This window comes from Adiantum capillus-veneris, chromosome 17 (genome assembly GCF_014529385.1).
Source record: "Adiantum capillus-veneris isolate H3 chromosome 17, ASM1452938v2, whole genome shotgun sequence".
Classification (NCBI taxonomy): Eukaryota; Viridiplantae; Streptophyta; class Polypodiopsida; order Polypodiales; family Pteridaceae; genus Adiantum; species Adiantum capillus-veneris.
Window position 1 is genome coordinate 29228648 of NC_140947.1, and position 18376 is coordinate 29247023.

Here is an 18376-nt window from a genome sequence, read left to right on the forward strand (position 1 = left end):
AGTGGCGGAATTCCACCCCATAGAGTATTGGCCCCAAACCTTGGCGCCCCTTTCGGTATTTCTTTATATTATTGCTGATTCGCAAAGTACAACAGCCGGGGAGCACCTCCTCTGCAATCTGCGCGCTGAAGAGTGCCAGAGAGGGCCCCCAAAGCTCATATTTAAAGGCCCAAAGCCTAAAAGCATCAAATATGAAAAGCTGACTCCAAAAAATCACTTTCCTAAAATTTCGGGATTTCCCTAAAAATCCGTCGCGAATTCCGGGACGTCCGTACAAGTGCCACATCATCATATTTTGATGTGCAAAGTCTTCTGAGTGTGTTCTGCTTTATTTTTAATGCCTTTATGTCACTTGGGACCCCATCGGACAGGGTCCCCATAAGTTGGTAGGACTTCTTTTGTTGCTTGTTCTTCTTAGGGTTTCTAGAATTAGGGTTTGCAGGTTTTAGGGTTAGGGTTTCCAAAATTAGGGTTTCAACAGTTAGGATTTTTGGCAGAAATTAGGGTTTCCATTCTTTAGGCTCTGACACGTCAGCAGTTTGTTACATCTCCCCTTCTTGAAAGAGAGTAATCGTCCGCGATTACAGCATATCTGCAAAACAACTCAAGTTAGCTCAAAAATTTTCGAGGGTCATTCCGAGGGACATCAATTTGCTCTTTTTATTAAGGAGTTAGCTTCTCCTTTCGGCTGTTTTGATCAAGGAGTTAGCTTCTCCTTTCCGCTCTTTTGATCAAGGAGTTAGCTTCTCCTTCGGCTGTTTTGATCAAGGAGTTAGCTTCTCCTTTCATCCAGATTGGAACTCTTGATATTCCGGCATAGTAAAATTAGCCATCACACCCAGACCGTACTGTTCTTCCACGGGTGTCTTGATGCACTAAAATTACATACCCAGGCAATCTCATCCAATTAGGAATATTCAGTAATTGACAAATCACAATGCAACACAAATGCTCACATATGCATGTTACAAGACACAACAAACAGCGCCGCTGAGCACTCCTCCGAGACAAACGGTTTGCGGTATGAAGCTACTCAACGACTACCTCGTCACTCCCCCTGCAAATAACCTAAGAAGGTCCGGGCCATGAGCTCAGAGGACTGTACAACCAAACGCTCCCCAGACCGCAGTCTGCGTCGCTCGGAGGTTCAAGCATACAACGAAACGCTCCCCAGGCATCGGCCTGCGTCGTTCCGAGGTTCAAACAATATCAAGACAGTATTTCTCACTCCTCCACTCGGGAGTAAAAATCACCAATCAATGAAACCGGCATTGAAACCAAAGTCAAACATTTCAAATCGGCACCAAGACAGGTTTAAAGCAGATAGCATCCATTTCAAACAAAGTCCAAACAGGATCACCAAACAAGATCAAACAGAACTTAAACTTAGAAAGCAATCTCGACATCAATCGAGCTCGAAAAGTCAACTGACTTTCCATCTTGAAACCTGCACCAAAAATTAGGGTCAGGTTCCTTCCATGAGGTCGTAGCCGAGCACAACATGGTCCATCAGCTCTTGGACAGACAGTGTTTCTTTGGCGGCGATGGTAGTCCCAAGAGATAGCAATCACACTGAACCTCCAAGGTCATCTGCTCGTGAAGAGACATCTACTGAGAGATGTCGAGAAATTTCAATTTATAATCTGCTAGGGTTTCCATGGCAAGCATTTCAGGATACCCCACTCTGCCAGAAGTTGCACTCCGAAGGAAGATGTCAGAAACCATATAACTTCGGGCAAAAATTTTCTTGAAAGCTTGCCAAGTACTTGGAGTATGCTGCTTGGTAGCTATAGACATCAACATCTGCATGGCACTGCTTCTAAGAAAAACAGTGACTTGAAACAAATCTGGATCCTTCTCTTGCATGGCTTATGCCATGTAAGACATGAGCGGTGAAGACGGGAGCGCGCCCGATGTGCGATGAAGTAAGGGTGGGAGTGGCTGATACCTCAAATATAATTCAATTCCAATAGCTCTGTGTGCTCTTTTGTAGGACCGGTATGCTTTCATAAAAGCACACGCCTGATGCTCTGATACCACTGTCACAAATGCGGGCACCACGTGCCAATAGAAAAGAACAGACTGAACAACTTTAAGCACTTCAAATAACAACTGAACTGAAATGGAGAGAGAGACGACACGCGACACGGAGTGGCAGAATTCCACCCTAGAGAGTATTGGCCCCAAACCTTGGCGCCCCTTTCGGTATTTCTTTATATTATTGCTGATTCGCAAAGTACAACAGCCGAGGAGCACCTCCTCTGCAATCTGCGCGCTGAAGAGTGCCAGAGAGGGCCCCCAAGGCTCATATTTAAAGGCCCAAAGCTTAAAAGCATCAAATATGAAAAGCTGACTCCAAAAAATCACTTTCCTAAAATTTCGGGATTTCCCTAAAAATCCGCCGCGAATTTCGGGACGTCCGTACAAGTGCCACATCATCATATTTTGATGTGCAAAGTCTTCTGAGTGTGTTCTGCTTTATTTTTAATGCCTTTATGTCACTTGGGACCCCATCGGACGGGGTCCCCATAAGTTGGTAGGACTTCTTTTGTTGCTTGTTCTTCTTAGGGTTTCTAGAATTAGGGTTTGCAGGTTTTAGGGTTAGGGTTTCCAGAATTAGGGTTTGCAAGTTTTAGGGTTAGGGTTTCCAGAATTAGGGTTTCAACAGTTAGGATTTTTGGCAAAAATTAGGGTTTCCATTCTTTAGGCTCTGACACGTTAGCAGTTTGTTACACCTACGACAGAACAAGCTCGTTGGGATGTTAAGGATGCACAGGCTCATGCATTGATTGCGTTGTCTGTGAAGAGCACCATTGTTCCTCACATCCGTTCAGCAAAATCTGCAAAACATACTTGGGATATTTTAGCAGGTCTTTATGCAAGCCGCGTAAAGAGCATAAAGAGCTGGAGTCAAAGATCATGCATGAGGAAGATGTTGAGGATGTTGCAGGTCTTGCTGCAAGGATTGCTGCTATTAGAGTTGTTTTGCCTACGGCAGAACAAGCTCGCTGGGATGTAAAGGATGCGCAGGCTCATGCATTGATTGCGTTGTTTGTGAAGCGCACCATTGTTCCTCACATCCGTTCAGCAAAATCTGCAAAACAGGCTTGGGATATTTTGGCTGGTCTTTATGCAAGCCGCAATGAGGCTGAAATTGCTTTACTGCGTAAAGAGCTGGAGTCGAAGATTATGCATAAGGAAGATGACATGGACACTTTCCTTGCTAGTGTCAAGGATATCAATGAGCATCTTATTTCTGCAGGTGAAGTCATTTCAGACAGTTCCCTTGTGCAGACTGTTCTTGATGCCTTACCAGATTCCTACCAGACTTTTGCTAGTACTTGGAGACTTATGACCCAAGGAAATCCTGAAGTTGTCAAGTTTGATGCATTATGCACATTGCTGTTGCAAGAGTCACTTTCTAGAAAAAACAGGACTAGGCAGCGTGCAGTTGAACAGGCTTTTATTGCTTCTCAAAGAAAGGGTGGCAACAGTAATGCAGCCACTTCTTATGGTTCTGCTGCGAGTCGCAAAAATTTTGTTCCTAATGCTTCTGCTGGCAGCACCTCGTCTGGCAATTCTGGTGATAAGGACAAAAAGAAGATGCGTTGCCATAAAGCCAATGATCACTTGATCAAGTCGTGTCCTAAGTTGAAGGCCAAAGAGGCTAAGCAGAAAGAGGGTGTTTCTAGTGCAAATGATGGTTCCACTACAAATGCAACCATTGTTGAGTCTTCTGTGAAAGGAGACTGTAATGCTGATGTTGATGCAGAATGGGCTTTTAGCGCAGAGTGCACTTACAATCCTGTTGTCCATGATGCATGCTTGTCAGTTGCTGCAGATTCACATGTGTGGTATTTTGACTGCAGACCTCTCTCGAGTCTGTCCCTCATGGGAATTCAGTCACTTGTGCCAACAACACCTCTTATCCCGTTCAGGGAGTTGGAAAGATTGTGCTCACTGCTGCTAATGGCAATTCCTTCACACTTGTTGATGCACTTTATGTACCTCGGATCAAGAAGAATCTCTTGTCTGTATCCGCACTTGCTAGACTTGGACTTGTAGTCAAATTTGTGGATGACAGATGTACAGTTCATGATCTCAGTTTTGGTGATGAAATTGTTGCATCTGGCCTTTTGTGTCGTGGGCTGTATAAGCTCACTTTGTATGACAAGTGTGGACAAAATTTTGCAAATGCTGTTGCAGATTCAAGGGCTATTTCAGATGCAAAACTTTGGCATGCACGTTTTGGTCATCTGAATTTTGCCAGTTTGCTGCATTTGCAGAAATCTGATATGGTTGCTTCTTTGCCGCCTCTTGAAGCACCTGTCAAACATGTTTGTGAAGGCTGTATTTTGGATAAGATACAGCGTTCTAAGTTTCCAAAGGATAGTTCAGTTCGGGCCACATGCAGGTTGCAGCTTGTGCATAGTGATGTTTGTGGGCGCATGCAAACTCCGTCCTTGGGCAATTACCTGTACTTCGTGACTTTCATTGATGATTACTCCAGGCATACATGGGTATTTCCGCTTAAAGCGAAGTCCGAAGTTTTTATGTGCTTCAAAGAATTTCTGGCTATGGCTGAAAATGTCTCGAAATGTACTATGGGCACCCTCCGTTCCGATCGAGGGGGGGAGTATATGTCTCATGAATTTAATGCATTTCTGGCTAGTCGTGGGATAAAACACCAATGTACAGTGCCTTATACGCCTCAGCAAAATGGTGTTGCTGAGAGGAAAAACGGGTCACTGACGGAAATGACACGATGTATGGTCAAAAGTCAAGCTTTACCGCATTCTTTTTGGCTTGAGGCCATCATGTGTGCCACTTATGTACTTAACAGGTGTCCTACGAAAGCTTTGCAATCTATTACTCCATATGAAGCATGGCATGATAGAAAGCCTTCTATTGAGCACATGCGTCTTTTTGGCTGTTTGACATATGCTTTGGTGCCACAAGTGCAGCGCAGAAAATTGGATGATTAGGCTGTCAAATGTAATTTTGTTGGTTATAGTGCTGAAAGCAAAGGTTACAGGTTGTATCATCCGCAAACAAAACGTATTATGGTTTCTCGGGAGTAGTGTTTGTGGAAGATTCTGTTCAGCCCTTGCTGTCATGTACTAGAGACAGTAATGTAAGCTCACAGGACATTTATGACACTTTGTTGCCTCTTTTCAGTGGTGGAAATACGAATGTAAGTTCCAATGAGGCAAATGTACAGCCTATGGGGGTTTCTGAAAATGTTTTAGATCAGCCTATTACTGATGCAGATGTACATGATGTACTTGATGAGGAAAGGGCTGAAAATGAGCAGGCTAGAGGTATGCCAAAATGGCTGGTGCACACTTTGCGTGACAGTAAATTGGATGCACCTTTGTCTAGTCGTACTCGTTCAGGCTCTCGCCATGCATCTTATGCATCAGATTGTTATGCTTTGGCTGTGTCTAACTTAGATGATGTTGAGGAGCCTCTGACTTTTGATGAAGCACAAAATTCAGAAAATTGGATGGCTGCCATGCAATCAGAATATGATGCACTTATAGAAAATGACACATGGACTTTATGTGATTTGCCTCTTGGCAAAAAGGCCATTGGTACGAAGTGGGTTTACAAGTTGAAACGCAAGCCGGATGGTGAGATCGATCGCCATAAGGCTCGACTTGTTGCAAAGGGTTATGCACAGCAAAAAGGCATAGATTATGAAGAGACTTTTGCTCCCACTTGTCGTATGACTACTGTGCGTTTTCTATGTGCATTGGCAGCTCATTTTGGTTGGGATGTACATCAATCAGACATTGTTACTGCTTTCTTGAATGGTGACATATTTGAGGAAGTTTATGTAACGCAGCCTCGCAGTTTTGTCATAAAAGGACAAGAGGACAAAGTGTGCAAATGTAACAAGGCTTTGTATGGATTGAAGCAATCTCCTCGTGCTTGGTATGAGAAAGCTGACACTCATTTGGTCAAACAAGGCTTTCGTAACATCCCAACAGAAAGCACATTGTATGTAAAGCGTGAGGATGATGTACTTATCATTGTGGTTCTTTATGTTGATGATTTGCTGATCACTGGACCAAATGAGAGACATATTGCTGAATTTAAGGCTAATTTGAATGCTACTTTCAAGATGAAAGATTTGGGATTGTTGCATCATTACTTGGGTATACAGTTTAAGCAGTGTGATAGTGGTATTGCCTTATGTCAGAAAAGTTACATAGACATTGCTGTGTAAGTTTGGACTTGAGGATTGCAAACCTATTGCCACTCCCATGGAAACAGGTTTGAAGTTGAGTCTACATGATGCTAGTGATCCTGCTGATGTCACTCTTTACCAAACTGTTGTTGGCTGCCTCATTTATGTATGCAACACGAGGCCGGATCTTCAGTTTGCAGTCTCACAGGTCAGCAGATTTATGCATAGCCCAGGGTCTAAGCATTGACAGGCTGTCAAGAGGATTTTCCGCTACCTTAGTGGCACTTTATATCTTGGCTTGTTTTATCCCAAGGGGGGATCATTGCCGCCATACTTACATGCTTTTTCGGACTCAGATTGGGCTAGTTGTTTTGACACGCGAGTGTCCACAAGTGGTTTTTGTTTCATGCTTGGCAGTTCATGTATATCATGGTTGAGCAAGAAGCAACCTATTGTGGCCACTTCGAGTTGTGAGGCTGAGTACAGGGCAATCTTCACAGCTACGGTTGAGTGTGTATGGCTCAGACGCCTTATGGCTGATTTGGGTGTTGGACAGGACACTGCCAACACTATCTACACTGACAGTCAGAGCGCATTGGCAGTTGCGAGGAACCCAATTTTTCATGCTCACACAAAGCACATTGAGGTGCATTACCACTATGTCAGGGAGAGGCTCTCAGCAGGAGAGATCAGCTTGGCTTATGTGCCAACACAGGACAACCTTGCAGATCTTTTCACAACGGCATTGTCTCGTGAGAAGCTTGAAGCTTTCCGCAAAGCTTTGGGCTTACTCCCCTTTGTGGACTGATCCTGTCCTCAGGGCATGGCACTTCCCTTTACTCATGTGCCAGCTCTCGTTCACCGCATCACTCCAGGGGGGATTAGTTACCGTATACATGTGGTAGTGATGTGTGTGAACACACTAGGACCGCCGGGGCATTTTTTCCCTCTTTAGGAGGTTTTTCCCCCCGTGCATTGTATATACGCCCATCACTCTAGGGCTATCTATCTTTCCATTGCACACTAAGTAACACACTCTCTATTGTGTGCCTTGAGCTTCCTTCGTCTTCTCCAAGCTGTGTGTTTCTCTGCAACCCTAATTCCAACAGTTTGGAAGAAGAAGGGTTATCCTCCTCCAAATGCTTCAAGAAAGACAAAGGCAACACCAACAACAATACGAGGCCAAGAAGATCACTCTGTCTAACCAAAAAAGTCAAAGATGAAGATAAAAAAGAAGACGGCAACAACCGTTTAATCTCTTCACTACAACTATGACAACTTTCTCTAGCTTTTATTTTTGCATTTACCTCTCAGTGTATTTGTTTGGAGATAGCTTAGATTAGCTTGATCTCAGTCTTTATACATCTATTCGAGGGCACATGTGAAATGTCTCTCGTATTAGAGATGGTTTTGTCTTTTGGATTAGGGATGGTCTCCTAGATTGGAGATATCCTTTTCTGCTCTTGGATTGGAATGTGTAAGAGATGTCGATTTTCATAGTCTAAACCCCAAAGGGGAGGGTTGTAAGGGTTCTAGCCTTTAACCTATGCTTGTGTGTAACACCTACTTAGATGCATAGGTGGCATAGAATCATGTGCTAACATGTGCTTAAGGGGTGTGGGTACCCATGAGATCTTTACTATAGGGTGTTGACACACTTGAAAAGAGTTAAGAGGCTCCTAAAGTGCCTTGAAAAATCACCCAAGTGTTTGCAACCACTTGGTTGAACTGATTTTTGGGAGTGTATGTGATGTCATGCATGATGTCAAATGAGATGTCCATGCTAGCTCTACCTAATGAGCTTTTTGTTCCCGCTTTTAGTACCATCAACCAATCAAGTTTGTGTCTACATTCTACACCTTTTGTGCAATTAGCATTATCGTTACCATGCCAACATTATAAATGGCTCTCTAATCTACCCTCCCTACACTCTACATTACCCACTTCCACCTTTGGCATAAGGTTAACATAGGCTTCATCATACATGTATCATCATCATATGGCATGCTAATGTATATGTTCTCAGACACTTTAATTCTTAACCTAAATTGGTTTTGGAGTCCACGAATAAGCACCATAGGGAGTCATATGGCTCTAACAAAGTGGGGATAGATCATCGTCAGGGTTGTACGATCGATAAGACTATGTCACATTTCCCCTCAACTTGACCATAGTGGATCCCTTCAACAACTACCCCACCTCTGAAGTTTTGTTGTGCCACTTATCCTTTATGTGCTCTCTTTGCCTATACACGATTTTGGTGCATAGAATTCCATGTTGGCCTCGACTCCCTTCGCTGCAAAGTTACCCCCGATGGACAACATTTCACACAACTACTCAACGATTCATTCGTACATTGGCATGTCAACATGGTGATTCACTGGCATAGTGCCAGTTTCGCGGCATTGTTTAAAATGTAATACCAAGCTGGTACAGTACACAAAATGGTTGCACAACCTACCAAGGCAAGGATATCTCAATGAAAGACCACATCTCGCATGCATATGACAAAAAACACTTTTTCTTATTGAAGACAAGCATACCTGTCCAAACTGAGCTATCCTCTCAAGATTTTCAAAATAACGGCACGGAAACAAGCTTTTGCAATGACTATGAACCGTGTAAAGCAACCAAATGAACTGTACAGAACCATAGAAGAAAATCGATGATAGCTTTTCTCCAAATGCTTCAATGTGATTGTAAAAACTGCGCTTTTGGCCCTGATTCTTTTCCCTTCCTACACCTTGCTGACACAAATGAGCTCTCTTTGCAGATCTCTATCTTCAATCTGTGTGCTTTCACTTTTTTCTACTGGCACAAGAAGAATATGCTATCACCTCTGAGTATTCTCCCACTGAATGCCCTTGCATTTTGTCTACTAACTAGAAAGACGCTCCTTGCCTATGGGTGAACTTGCTTGCCTTTCTCACACTTTTCCTTTTCCTCAAAGAGCTCTTCCTTCAGAACTGCCATCTTCACTTCAAGGTCTTCCTTCGTCTACAATCCAAAAGACATAATAAGTTCAACAACAAAACAAAGCTTAGCCAATGATCACTCCCAACGCCCAAACGCTACTTCTCTGAGCTATAGAATTGGATATGCCACAATTTGTTGCACAATCTTGCTTAGCCCTGAATTTGAGAAGAAATTAGTTGTTGGTTTAGTGTAATTCTGTATGTGTTATTGAACTCTAACACCCATGACTTAATTTTTTGCCCTGTCGGCAAGCCACTTTGTATACTAAGGCCTGCTTATGGCTCCCCTGTCAACTTCGAACTTCTCCAATGGCTTCCTAAGGTCTCTTATGAGCTTGGAGAAAGTTGCCTAATCAACTTTGACCTATGGTTTAGCTGTTTTCCAAATTATCGTCAAAAAACGCTCTGAAACACGTTTAGCGCATTTAATTACTCTCTCTCTCTCTCTCTCTCTCTCTCTCTCTCTCTCTCTCTCTCTCTCTCTCTCTGCCCAGTATACTATGAGATACGAGGCCGCTTTCACTGTCTATTCAGAGAGGGTTTTGGGCCACTTTCTAGAGTCATGAGATACCAGGATCAGAGATGCCTCGGATTATACTTATTGGAGATTCGCAAACACAGAGAGGACCTCTTGAAGAGGGGCACAATGAGAGAGATCCAGCAACAACGGAAGATTACAGATTTTTTTCAATCACAGACAGAGGAGTCCGAGCAGCCCCAATAGCATAGAGGCACCAGAGGCATAGTGCTTGATCAGGTGATAGAGTTGGGGCGGTCCCGTCGCCCACGGATGAGGGGGCCCTCTCGACCATCGACTCAGACTACGATAAGAGGATCCATACCATACTGGCGCGACATAGGAGCCGTCCCGACAGAGTGCCTACCGTGGAGGACATTGAATCTCTATAGCCTTTTGGATACTGATGTATATGTATATGATGCCTCGACTGTCAGAGAACTCCATTGTATCAGCACACCCCTTTGTATCAGCTTTCACCCCACCCCTACCCACTATTTTCTTTTCTTTTTAGCTCTTTGTACTTTTTGTACCCAGACTTGGTATTAGATTCACTACATGTAACCTTTTGGTCTCATAGGTCATTCTGGCCTTTTGAAGACATTAATATTACATTTCTCTCTCTCTCTCTCTCTCTCTCTCTCTCTCTCTCTCTCTCTCAAATGGTCTTCGACGAGGGCAAGCAATGGAAAAAGGAGAAAGAAGACTTTCCGGTAGAAGTCCAAGCGCTCCGAGAAAAAGTCTCAGCCCTCAAGCGAGAGCTTGCAGAAACTAGAGCGAGGAGTGGACTTGAAGAAGGAGAAATCCAATATATATACCTTCATAAGTTCAGAATAGTCTGAACTCACGAATTATAAGAGGGAATAAAGCACTCATAAAACTATAAAAGCAAGGGACACACGAAAAGAAAAGAAAAACAAAAACAAACAAACTAACTAACTAAAGCACTTTGATTGCTTCGAAACAAAACTAGATAAAACAAAACATTATTAACTTAAAAATGTTTTCAAAAAAGGTATGTGTAAAATAAGTTGACGCAACTTACTTGGCTTAAAACAAGTACTCAACTTTAAGCAAAAAAAAAAAAAAGGATAAGACATCTTAAAAACTTAATGCTAGAAATCAAACTTCACACAACAACCTATAACGAAACACATTCTTAAGTCCTCAGGTAAGCTAAATATGAAATCGAAAAATGAATACTACTACAAACCTACGAAGAGCAAAGAACCAAACTCGACAATATGTGATCTCAACTTCATTGCTTGACCAAACAGGAAGAATAAGATTATCACCTTTATCATGCATAGCTTGGACAACAGCTATGACATCCCTACTCACGTCGTCAGTGCCCAAGAGTAGGTGCAGGTTTACATAGAGGTCATTCATGCTTTGAACGTACTCTACAAAACCAACGAGCTGAGTTTCTATCACCCTCCGGAGGTGATGGGCATACTCAGCCATGATAAAGGCTAGCCATTGTCAAGCTATAGTGAAAATACTAGAAACACTAAAGATCAAAACAACAACATAAGGTGTTATTAAGTCAAACAATAAGTCGGCTTTTTAGCTCCCCACTTCTATTGAATTTACTACTGATTATCTTGAACATTCCAAAGGAAGAAACACTAAAAATAAACTTACTACGATGCAAAAATGAACGAACTTCTTTCATGATTCTTTTGAATGAGTATCCTTTTTCAACTAGTAAAGAAATAAGATGGCAAGATTGAACAACAAAAGTAGATTTACTAGAACAAAGATGAGAAAATCTGAATAGTTGAGAGCAAATGACACCGTACTTAGCTAAAAGAGAAATGTTCGAAGAAATGTGAGGCATGAGGATGATTTTTAGATTGGCATATTCTGGTTCAAGGCGCTTATCATAGATATCTACTTCTAATCCCAAGGGAGTCTGAAAAATCTTAAGGTCTAAAAAGGCACAACAATCACTATTTGTGGTACAGTTAAGTTCACAAAACTCCTTGGGATAAATCCCTCCGCCTACAGAACTCGAATTCAAGTACATAAAATCTTGAAAAGAAGGAACGTCAGGGACAAAAAGATCATCTACACAGCGTCTTACATTGCATAACTTGTGCAAAAATATTGGGCAAGTGTTATCAAGGACAAGACGCTCCATAAAATCAAACTCATAAGTAAAAAGATAGAAATTAGCAAGAAAAACAGCACAATTGGTACCCATAGGGATACCAATTGTTTGCTTGAAAAGAGAGTCGCCGATAGTTATATATAAATTGTCCAAAAGAAAATCTAACCAAGATATGATGTCAATGTCATCTACAATCCTGGTGAATCTCTTTCTTCCTTTGTCTACATCTACATTCTTATTTTTCAGCCCTAAGAAGTCAAAGTTCAAGGCTGACTTTTCTACTAGCAATGCCTTGTACCTATCCTTCTCAAGCTTGTACGCAAAAACTTTTGAAATAAGAGACTTGACTCTAAATTTAAGGTCCTCCAAATTTAGCTTCGTGTGAAGAAGAGAAGCAACATGAGGCAAAGACGTCATCGTGGGTAGATGTAATCACGAAAACACAGAAGAAGGTAGATGAGGCCAAGAAATGGACAGAAGTCGCCAAGAAAGCAAAAGGGAAAGAACCAAAAGCCATCCTCCCCACTCCCACAATCATCAACATGACCCTAGAGAAGAGCAAAGGAGGAAGGCTAGAGCTTTACATGTACGAGTGACAGGTCTAAGAGACTGTGATGATGTGGAGGGGGAAGTTAAAGAACTTCTAATTATGATGGGTCAAAGGCATGGAGAGTGGGGAAGAAGAGAGAAGGAAATGGGGAGACTTCCAAGGAGAGAGCATTGATCTTTCGCTTCCCCTCCATGGAAGCAACGAAGGATTTCTTGAAGAAGCATCCTACACTAAAGAAGACAGGGATATTCCTTGGGGACGACCTCACACTCTCATAGCTTGCTCATATGCAAGAAGTTATGCCTGAGATAAGGACAGCCCGAGAGAAAGGGAAATTGGCCTTCTCTAGAGACGGACGAGTGGTTATTATGGAGAGGCGCTCCGCATGACGGCGCGAGACCTATGGGACCACACTCAAAGTTGCTACTTGGAATTGTAATGGATCTCTACGCCTTGATGTGGGTGCTTTTGAGGATAGTTTCACTAGGAGGAACATCATCTTCTATTCTGAGACACATCACGTCCTTGGGCAGTCTATGCCACATGTCAACGGATACAAATGGGAGACAGCTTGCATGTCACGTGCACATCTAACCCTATGTGCATGTGGACAAGCTACTTCAAGTCAAGGGTTCATGTCATCTTAGGAAGTGTTCTGGCACCTTTGTGAGTCTGTTCGCAGGCCGTGCATGTCCAGGCACTTAGAGTAGTTGCATATCCTCTGGTTACACACAACATGATCATCAGAATTACAATTAGTAGCCATCATGAGCATTTTACAGTGCACAGAACCCATTTTCTCTATTTTAGCCATTTTTCACTTATTATTAATAAGTGACTTTGTTGGAAAACTGGGTAGGGCAATTTTGATAAGTTGGTATATAAGAAACCTAGCGCTAGCACTTTCTGGCATAAGAGGCAGCAGAGACCCATTGTCTGGCAGTGCACCTTCTCAGCAAGACCCGGCAAGACAACCTAACGTTTTTCAGCCAACAAGACCACCTAGCATTTTTCAACAGAATCGGCCCTGGCGTTTTGCAGATTGCAGATCAGCCCTGGCATTAGCAGACCACAATAACAGGCCCAACGTTTTTGCAATTGCAGATCAACATCAGCGTTTTGCAGATTCCCGGCGACAGATCCAACCATAGCATCAGCATTTTCAGTTTTCAGCACTTAGACACCGCAGATCAAGTCCCAAACCTCGCAGATCTCACCTCTCCGCAGCTTATCCTCGCCGCGTGGTCAGATCAGCCAGAGTTTTCAGTTTCAGCCCGCTGTTCGCAGATTTCAACATCTGCGTTTTCAGCACATCGTCGTCACGTCGTCACCATCGCTGTCCTCATCGACACAGTGTCAGAATTCAGCAGATACCAGATTTGCAGATTTCATCCCCTAGCGTTTTCAGATTTCAGCCCGTCTCGTCGCCGTCATCATTGTCGTCATCATTGTCGTCGACATTGTCGGCAAGTCCATTGCATCTAGACGATTGTACCAGATTTGTGCAATCAATAGCATAGACCTCTCTCGCCATAGAGAGTGGGGCCCTTGGAGGAGGGTTTGACAACATTCTGGTGTCGTATTCTTCTCTCTCTTTCTCTCAATCTCAGCACCTTCATTCACAGTGTTTATCCACTTTGTTTGTGATCATTTGCACTCTCTCACTAAAGGAACAGAAGGCTCTTCCTTCCGTAAATAAAAGAAACCCTTGAGCATAGTTCGGAGCACTCATCTTGAGCAAAGTTCAACATTCACTTCCGCTGCACCTTACATTGGTATCACAGCTTTGGCAGTGTTCTGTATCACTCAAGGAAAGAACCACATTTTTTTTGCTTGTTGTGGTCGCACGTAACCCAAGTTCACTTGGGCGTGTCAATTCCTAACCGTGTTTTTGAAGAGTGACAGGAAACCCAAGAAAGAAGGGCTTGTCCAGCCTCCCCTTGTTCCTCTTTTCACTCATTGAGAGCGGACCTTGCACTTAGCGGCCGGCCAATCGACGTGAGGTGGAAAAAAGCAACCTTGGTGTGAGCGCAAGGCCGTCAAGGGGTGCGCCCGCAGGGAAGAGTAGAGCTCGGGTAAGAAAAGATCCTTCTCCAACACAGATTGCAGGCTAAAGAAAGACCTCAAGAACCTCAAGATCTCAAGGACTCAAGGACCCAAGAACCCAAGAACCTCAAGAATCCAAGTTCCTCGTGGACGTAAGTACCAAGAACTCAGTGTATGTATGGTCATCACCCGAAGCGGCATGGATACTTTCTGTGAAGTTGATGAGCATGGAGGTGGCGAAGAAGAATTTTCCCCACAAGGAGGTTTTTCCGACTCTCCCCCCTCCCCATCTACGCCAAGGATTGCACCAAATCCTATGGAGGCTTTGGTCAAGACGATGATGGACATGATGTTACAACAAGAAGCGCAACGCCCCGCCTTGGAGCGAGAGCGCGAAGAAAGCCGGTTAGCCTTGGAGCGTGAGCACGAGCAAGCGCGCTTGGCGGCCGAAGAAAGAAAGGCAGCCTTGGATCGCGAGCGTGAGCAAGCACGCTTAGCGGCCAAGGAAAGAAAGGCAGAATTGGATCGCGAACGCGAAGACAGACGAGCGGCCTTAGAGTTAGAGCGTGAGGCGCAGAGAGACCAACGCATGCAAGAATTGGTCCTACAGGTACTTACCTCAAAACCCGAGCCGGTCAAAGATGTTGATATTTCATCAATAGCACAAGCAGAGATTCGGACCACAACCCCGTCACAGAGAAGTTGACATTCAGTAAGTATGACGGTAAGATGGATGCTAGTGTTATTCATTCTTGGTTGCATCAATTTATTGCTTATTTTGCGACCACAGCATGATCATCAGAATTACATTCAGTAGCCATCATGAGCATTTTACAGTGCACAGAACCCATTTTCCCTATTTTAGCCATTTTTCACTTATTATTAATAAGTGACTTTGTTGGAAAACTGGGTAGGGCAATTTTGATAAGTTGGTATATAAGAAACCTAGCGCTAGCACTTTCTGGCAGAAGAGGCAGCAGAGACCCAGTGTCTGGAAGTGCACCTTCTCAACAAGACCCAGCAGGACAACCTAGCGTTTTTCAGCCAACAAGACCACCTAGCGTTTTTCAGTAGAATCAGCCCTGGCGTTTTGCAGATTGCAGATCAGCCTTGGCGTTAGCAGATCACACTAACAGGCCTAGCGTTTTTGCAATTGCAGATCAACATCAGCGTTTTGCAAATTCCCGGCGACATATCCAGCCATAGCATCAGCGTTTTCAGTTTTCAGTACTTAGACACCGCAGATCAAGTCTCAAACCTTGCAGATCTCACCTCTCCGCGTAGCAGATCCTCGCCGCGTGGTCAGATCAAGCAGCGTTTTCAGTTTCAGCCCGCTGTTCGCAGATTTCAGCATCTGCGTTTTCAGCGCATCGTCGTCGCGTCGCCGCCATTGCCGTCCTCGGCAACAACAGTGTCAAAATTCAGCAGATACCAGATTTGCAGATTTCAGCCCCTAGCGTTTTCAGATTTCAGCCCGTCTCGTCGCCGTCATCATTGTCGTTGACATCATCGGCAAGTCCATTGCATCTAGACCATTGTACCACATTTGTGCAATCAATAGCATAAACCTCTCTCGCCATAGAGAGTGGGGCCCTTGGAGGAGGGCTTGACAACATTCTGGTGTCGTATTCTTCTCTCTCTTTCTCTCAGTCTCAGCACCTTCATTCACAGTGTTTATCCACTTTGTTTGTGATCATTTGCACTCTCTCACTAAAGGAATGGAAGGCTCTCCCTTCCGTAAGTAAAAGGAACCCTTGAGCACAGTTCGAAGCACTCATCTTGAGCAAAGTTCAACATTCACTTCTGTTGCACCTTACATTGCAGACAGGAAACTCGATCAGAACACAGAGGACGAGGCTCAGGGGGAGTGGTAGTCTTATTCAGGGAGGAGTTGCAACCATTGATACATATAGCCCGAAGGGATGAGCAGTCTAGGTACATATGGTTGAGACGGGGGGGAGAGACAGACAGATATCTCTACATTTCTATTTGCTACTTTCCTCCGAGTAAGTTAGTATATACACCACCTAGAGGACAGTCCCCCTTTTGTATTTTGGATGATGACATATGGGAGTTCTCTAGGGATGGTGAAGTTATCATCCTAGGGGACTTCAATTATAGGACTGCCCATCACTAGACAATATTTTATTTTATGATACTTCAAAGGAGATGCTGAGGGAGTTGGATATTGCAGAGATGGGCCTATCTAGAATATCACAAGATGTGGAGCATACTGCGTATGGACGGCACTTGATAGACATGGGGACTCCACATGGATTGGCAATTTTGAATGGTCTACAGAAATTTCCTGCTACAAGAGGTTTTATATGCTTTCCACACAGACATGAAGCCAGCATAGTGGATTATGTCATGGCACAGCCAAGCTTTATCTTTAGTATCCAGGACCTCATAGTTGGACCTAGACCTGTTGGTGTGGCAGTAGATCATGCCCTTGTGTCAATGACCATCTCCTTCCAGTTTAGTGTAGCACACATACCACGCATAGCAACCCCTACTCGCTACACCTTTACACAGGAGATGGACTCTGTCTACATAGATGGGATCTACAGACGCTTGTGAACTGAGGAGCCAGGGTGACCTCTAGAGGAGCTTACTACTATATTGAGACAAACATTGCATGATGCAACAGCAGAGGCATACCTACACACCCAGCGTGAGCAGAGACGACGTTCTGGGAGCATGCCCCAAAATAGCTGGTATGATGAGGAGTGCCGTGAGACGAGAGCCTAGCTTCAGAGGGAGGTGCTTTTGGGGGACATCACTCAAGACAGTCACAAATTGCCTTCCGACGCCTAGTGCGGCGGAAGAAGAGGGCATTTTTGGCTCGACTAGAGCAGGATCTATATCAACTATTCTTAAGTCAGGACTCAGGTGAGGCATGGCGACTATTTCATGAGCACTACTCCCCTCCTGCCATTACTTCTATAGAGGCCTTGGGCCAATATTCGTCATCTTTGTACACGATTCTTGGATAGCCGCCTCTTCCCGACCGAGCTATGCCCACACATGTGCTTTTTTCACCGTTGAGATCGTGAAGAAGGCCATTGATAGAATGAGGATTGGGAGAGCGTATGATCATGATGACTTAGTGGCTGAGCATTTTATACATGCCAAGGATCTACTTGCAGAGCTTCTAGCAGTGATGTTCAACCGTGCCATGTGTGAGGGTTTGCCTGATACTTGGAGTTTATCTACTATTGTACCTATCTTCAAGTCAGGAGACCCTATGGAGCTTGGGAATTATCGCACTATCATGATTGGACACACATTGGCACGGTTGTACGCATCCATTCTTGAGCAACAGCTGAGTAGATGGGCAAAGAGGGAGGGTATACGCGCAGCTAGGCAAGCAAGGTTTACGAGAAGTTTTTCTACTCTTGAGCACATTCTGACACTCAGAGCCATTATTGAGGAGGACAGATCACACGGGAGACGGATCTATTGTAGCTTTGTGGACTTCCACAAAGCATTTGACATAGTGCCTAGAGCTAGATTGATGCGCAGACTACAGGAGATGGGAGTATCCACAGAGCTAATTTGGGGGATTATGGCATTATACAGGTCAGTAGTGGGGCATGTACGCACTCTAGAGGGGTTATCTACATTAGTTCACTCCACTATCGGGGTGAAGAAGGCGTTCTCTCCTACTCTATTTGGTATGTATGTGGATGAGGTTTCTGACTACATTGAGAGAGAGGGTGATAGAGGTGCACAATTGGCAGGGACATGGATTCCACTATTGTTATATTCTAATGACATTGTGTTGATCTCCGACTCTCCGGACGGGAAGCAACGTCACTTGGATGCTTTGCATAGGTTTGCTCACAATAGTGGTCTGTCTGTCAACCTTGGTAAAACCAAGGTTATGGTGTTTAACACCACCCCACAGTGGGCCAGGAGATCAGCACCCAAATTCACATACGGCCATGAGACAATGGAGTATACAGATGCTTACACCTAC

The 18376-nt window shown here is 44.0% G+C and overlaps 1 protein-coding gene across 2 annotated transcripts in view; it reads right to left on the reverse strand.

Moving 5' to 3' along the window:
* Positions 1–8698: 8698 nt before the first annotated feature.
* LOC147436990 (acyl-CoA-binding domain protein) overlaps positions 8699–18376 on the reverse strand; it is a 43562-nt gene continuing 33884 nt past the window's right edge. For both annotated transcript variants that reach the window (XM_086485813.1, XM_086485812.1), the window contains one exon: positions 8699–9190. In XM_086485813.1, coding sequence (XP_086341939.1) covers positions 9095–9190 — 96 coding nt within the window. In that variant the 3' untranslated portion in view covers positions 8699–9094. The remainder of the gene's footprint in view (positions 9191–18376) is intronic.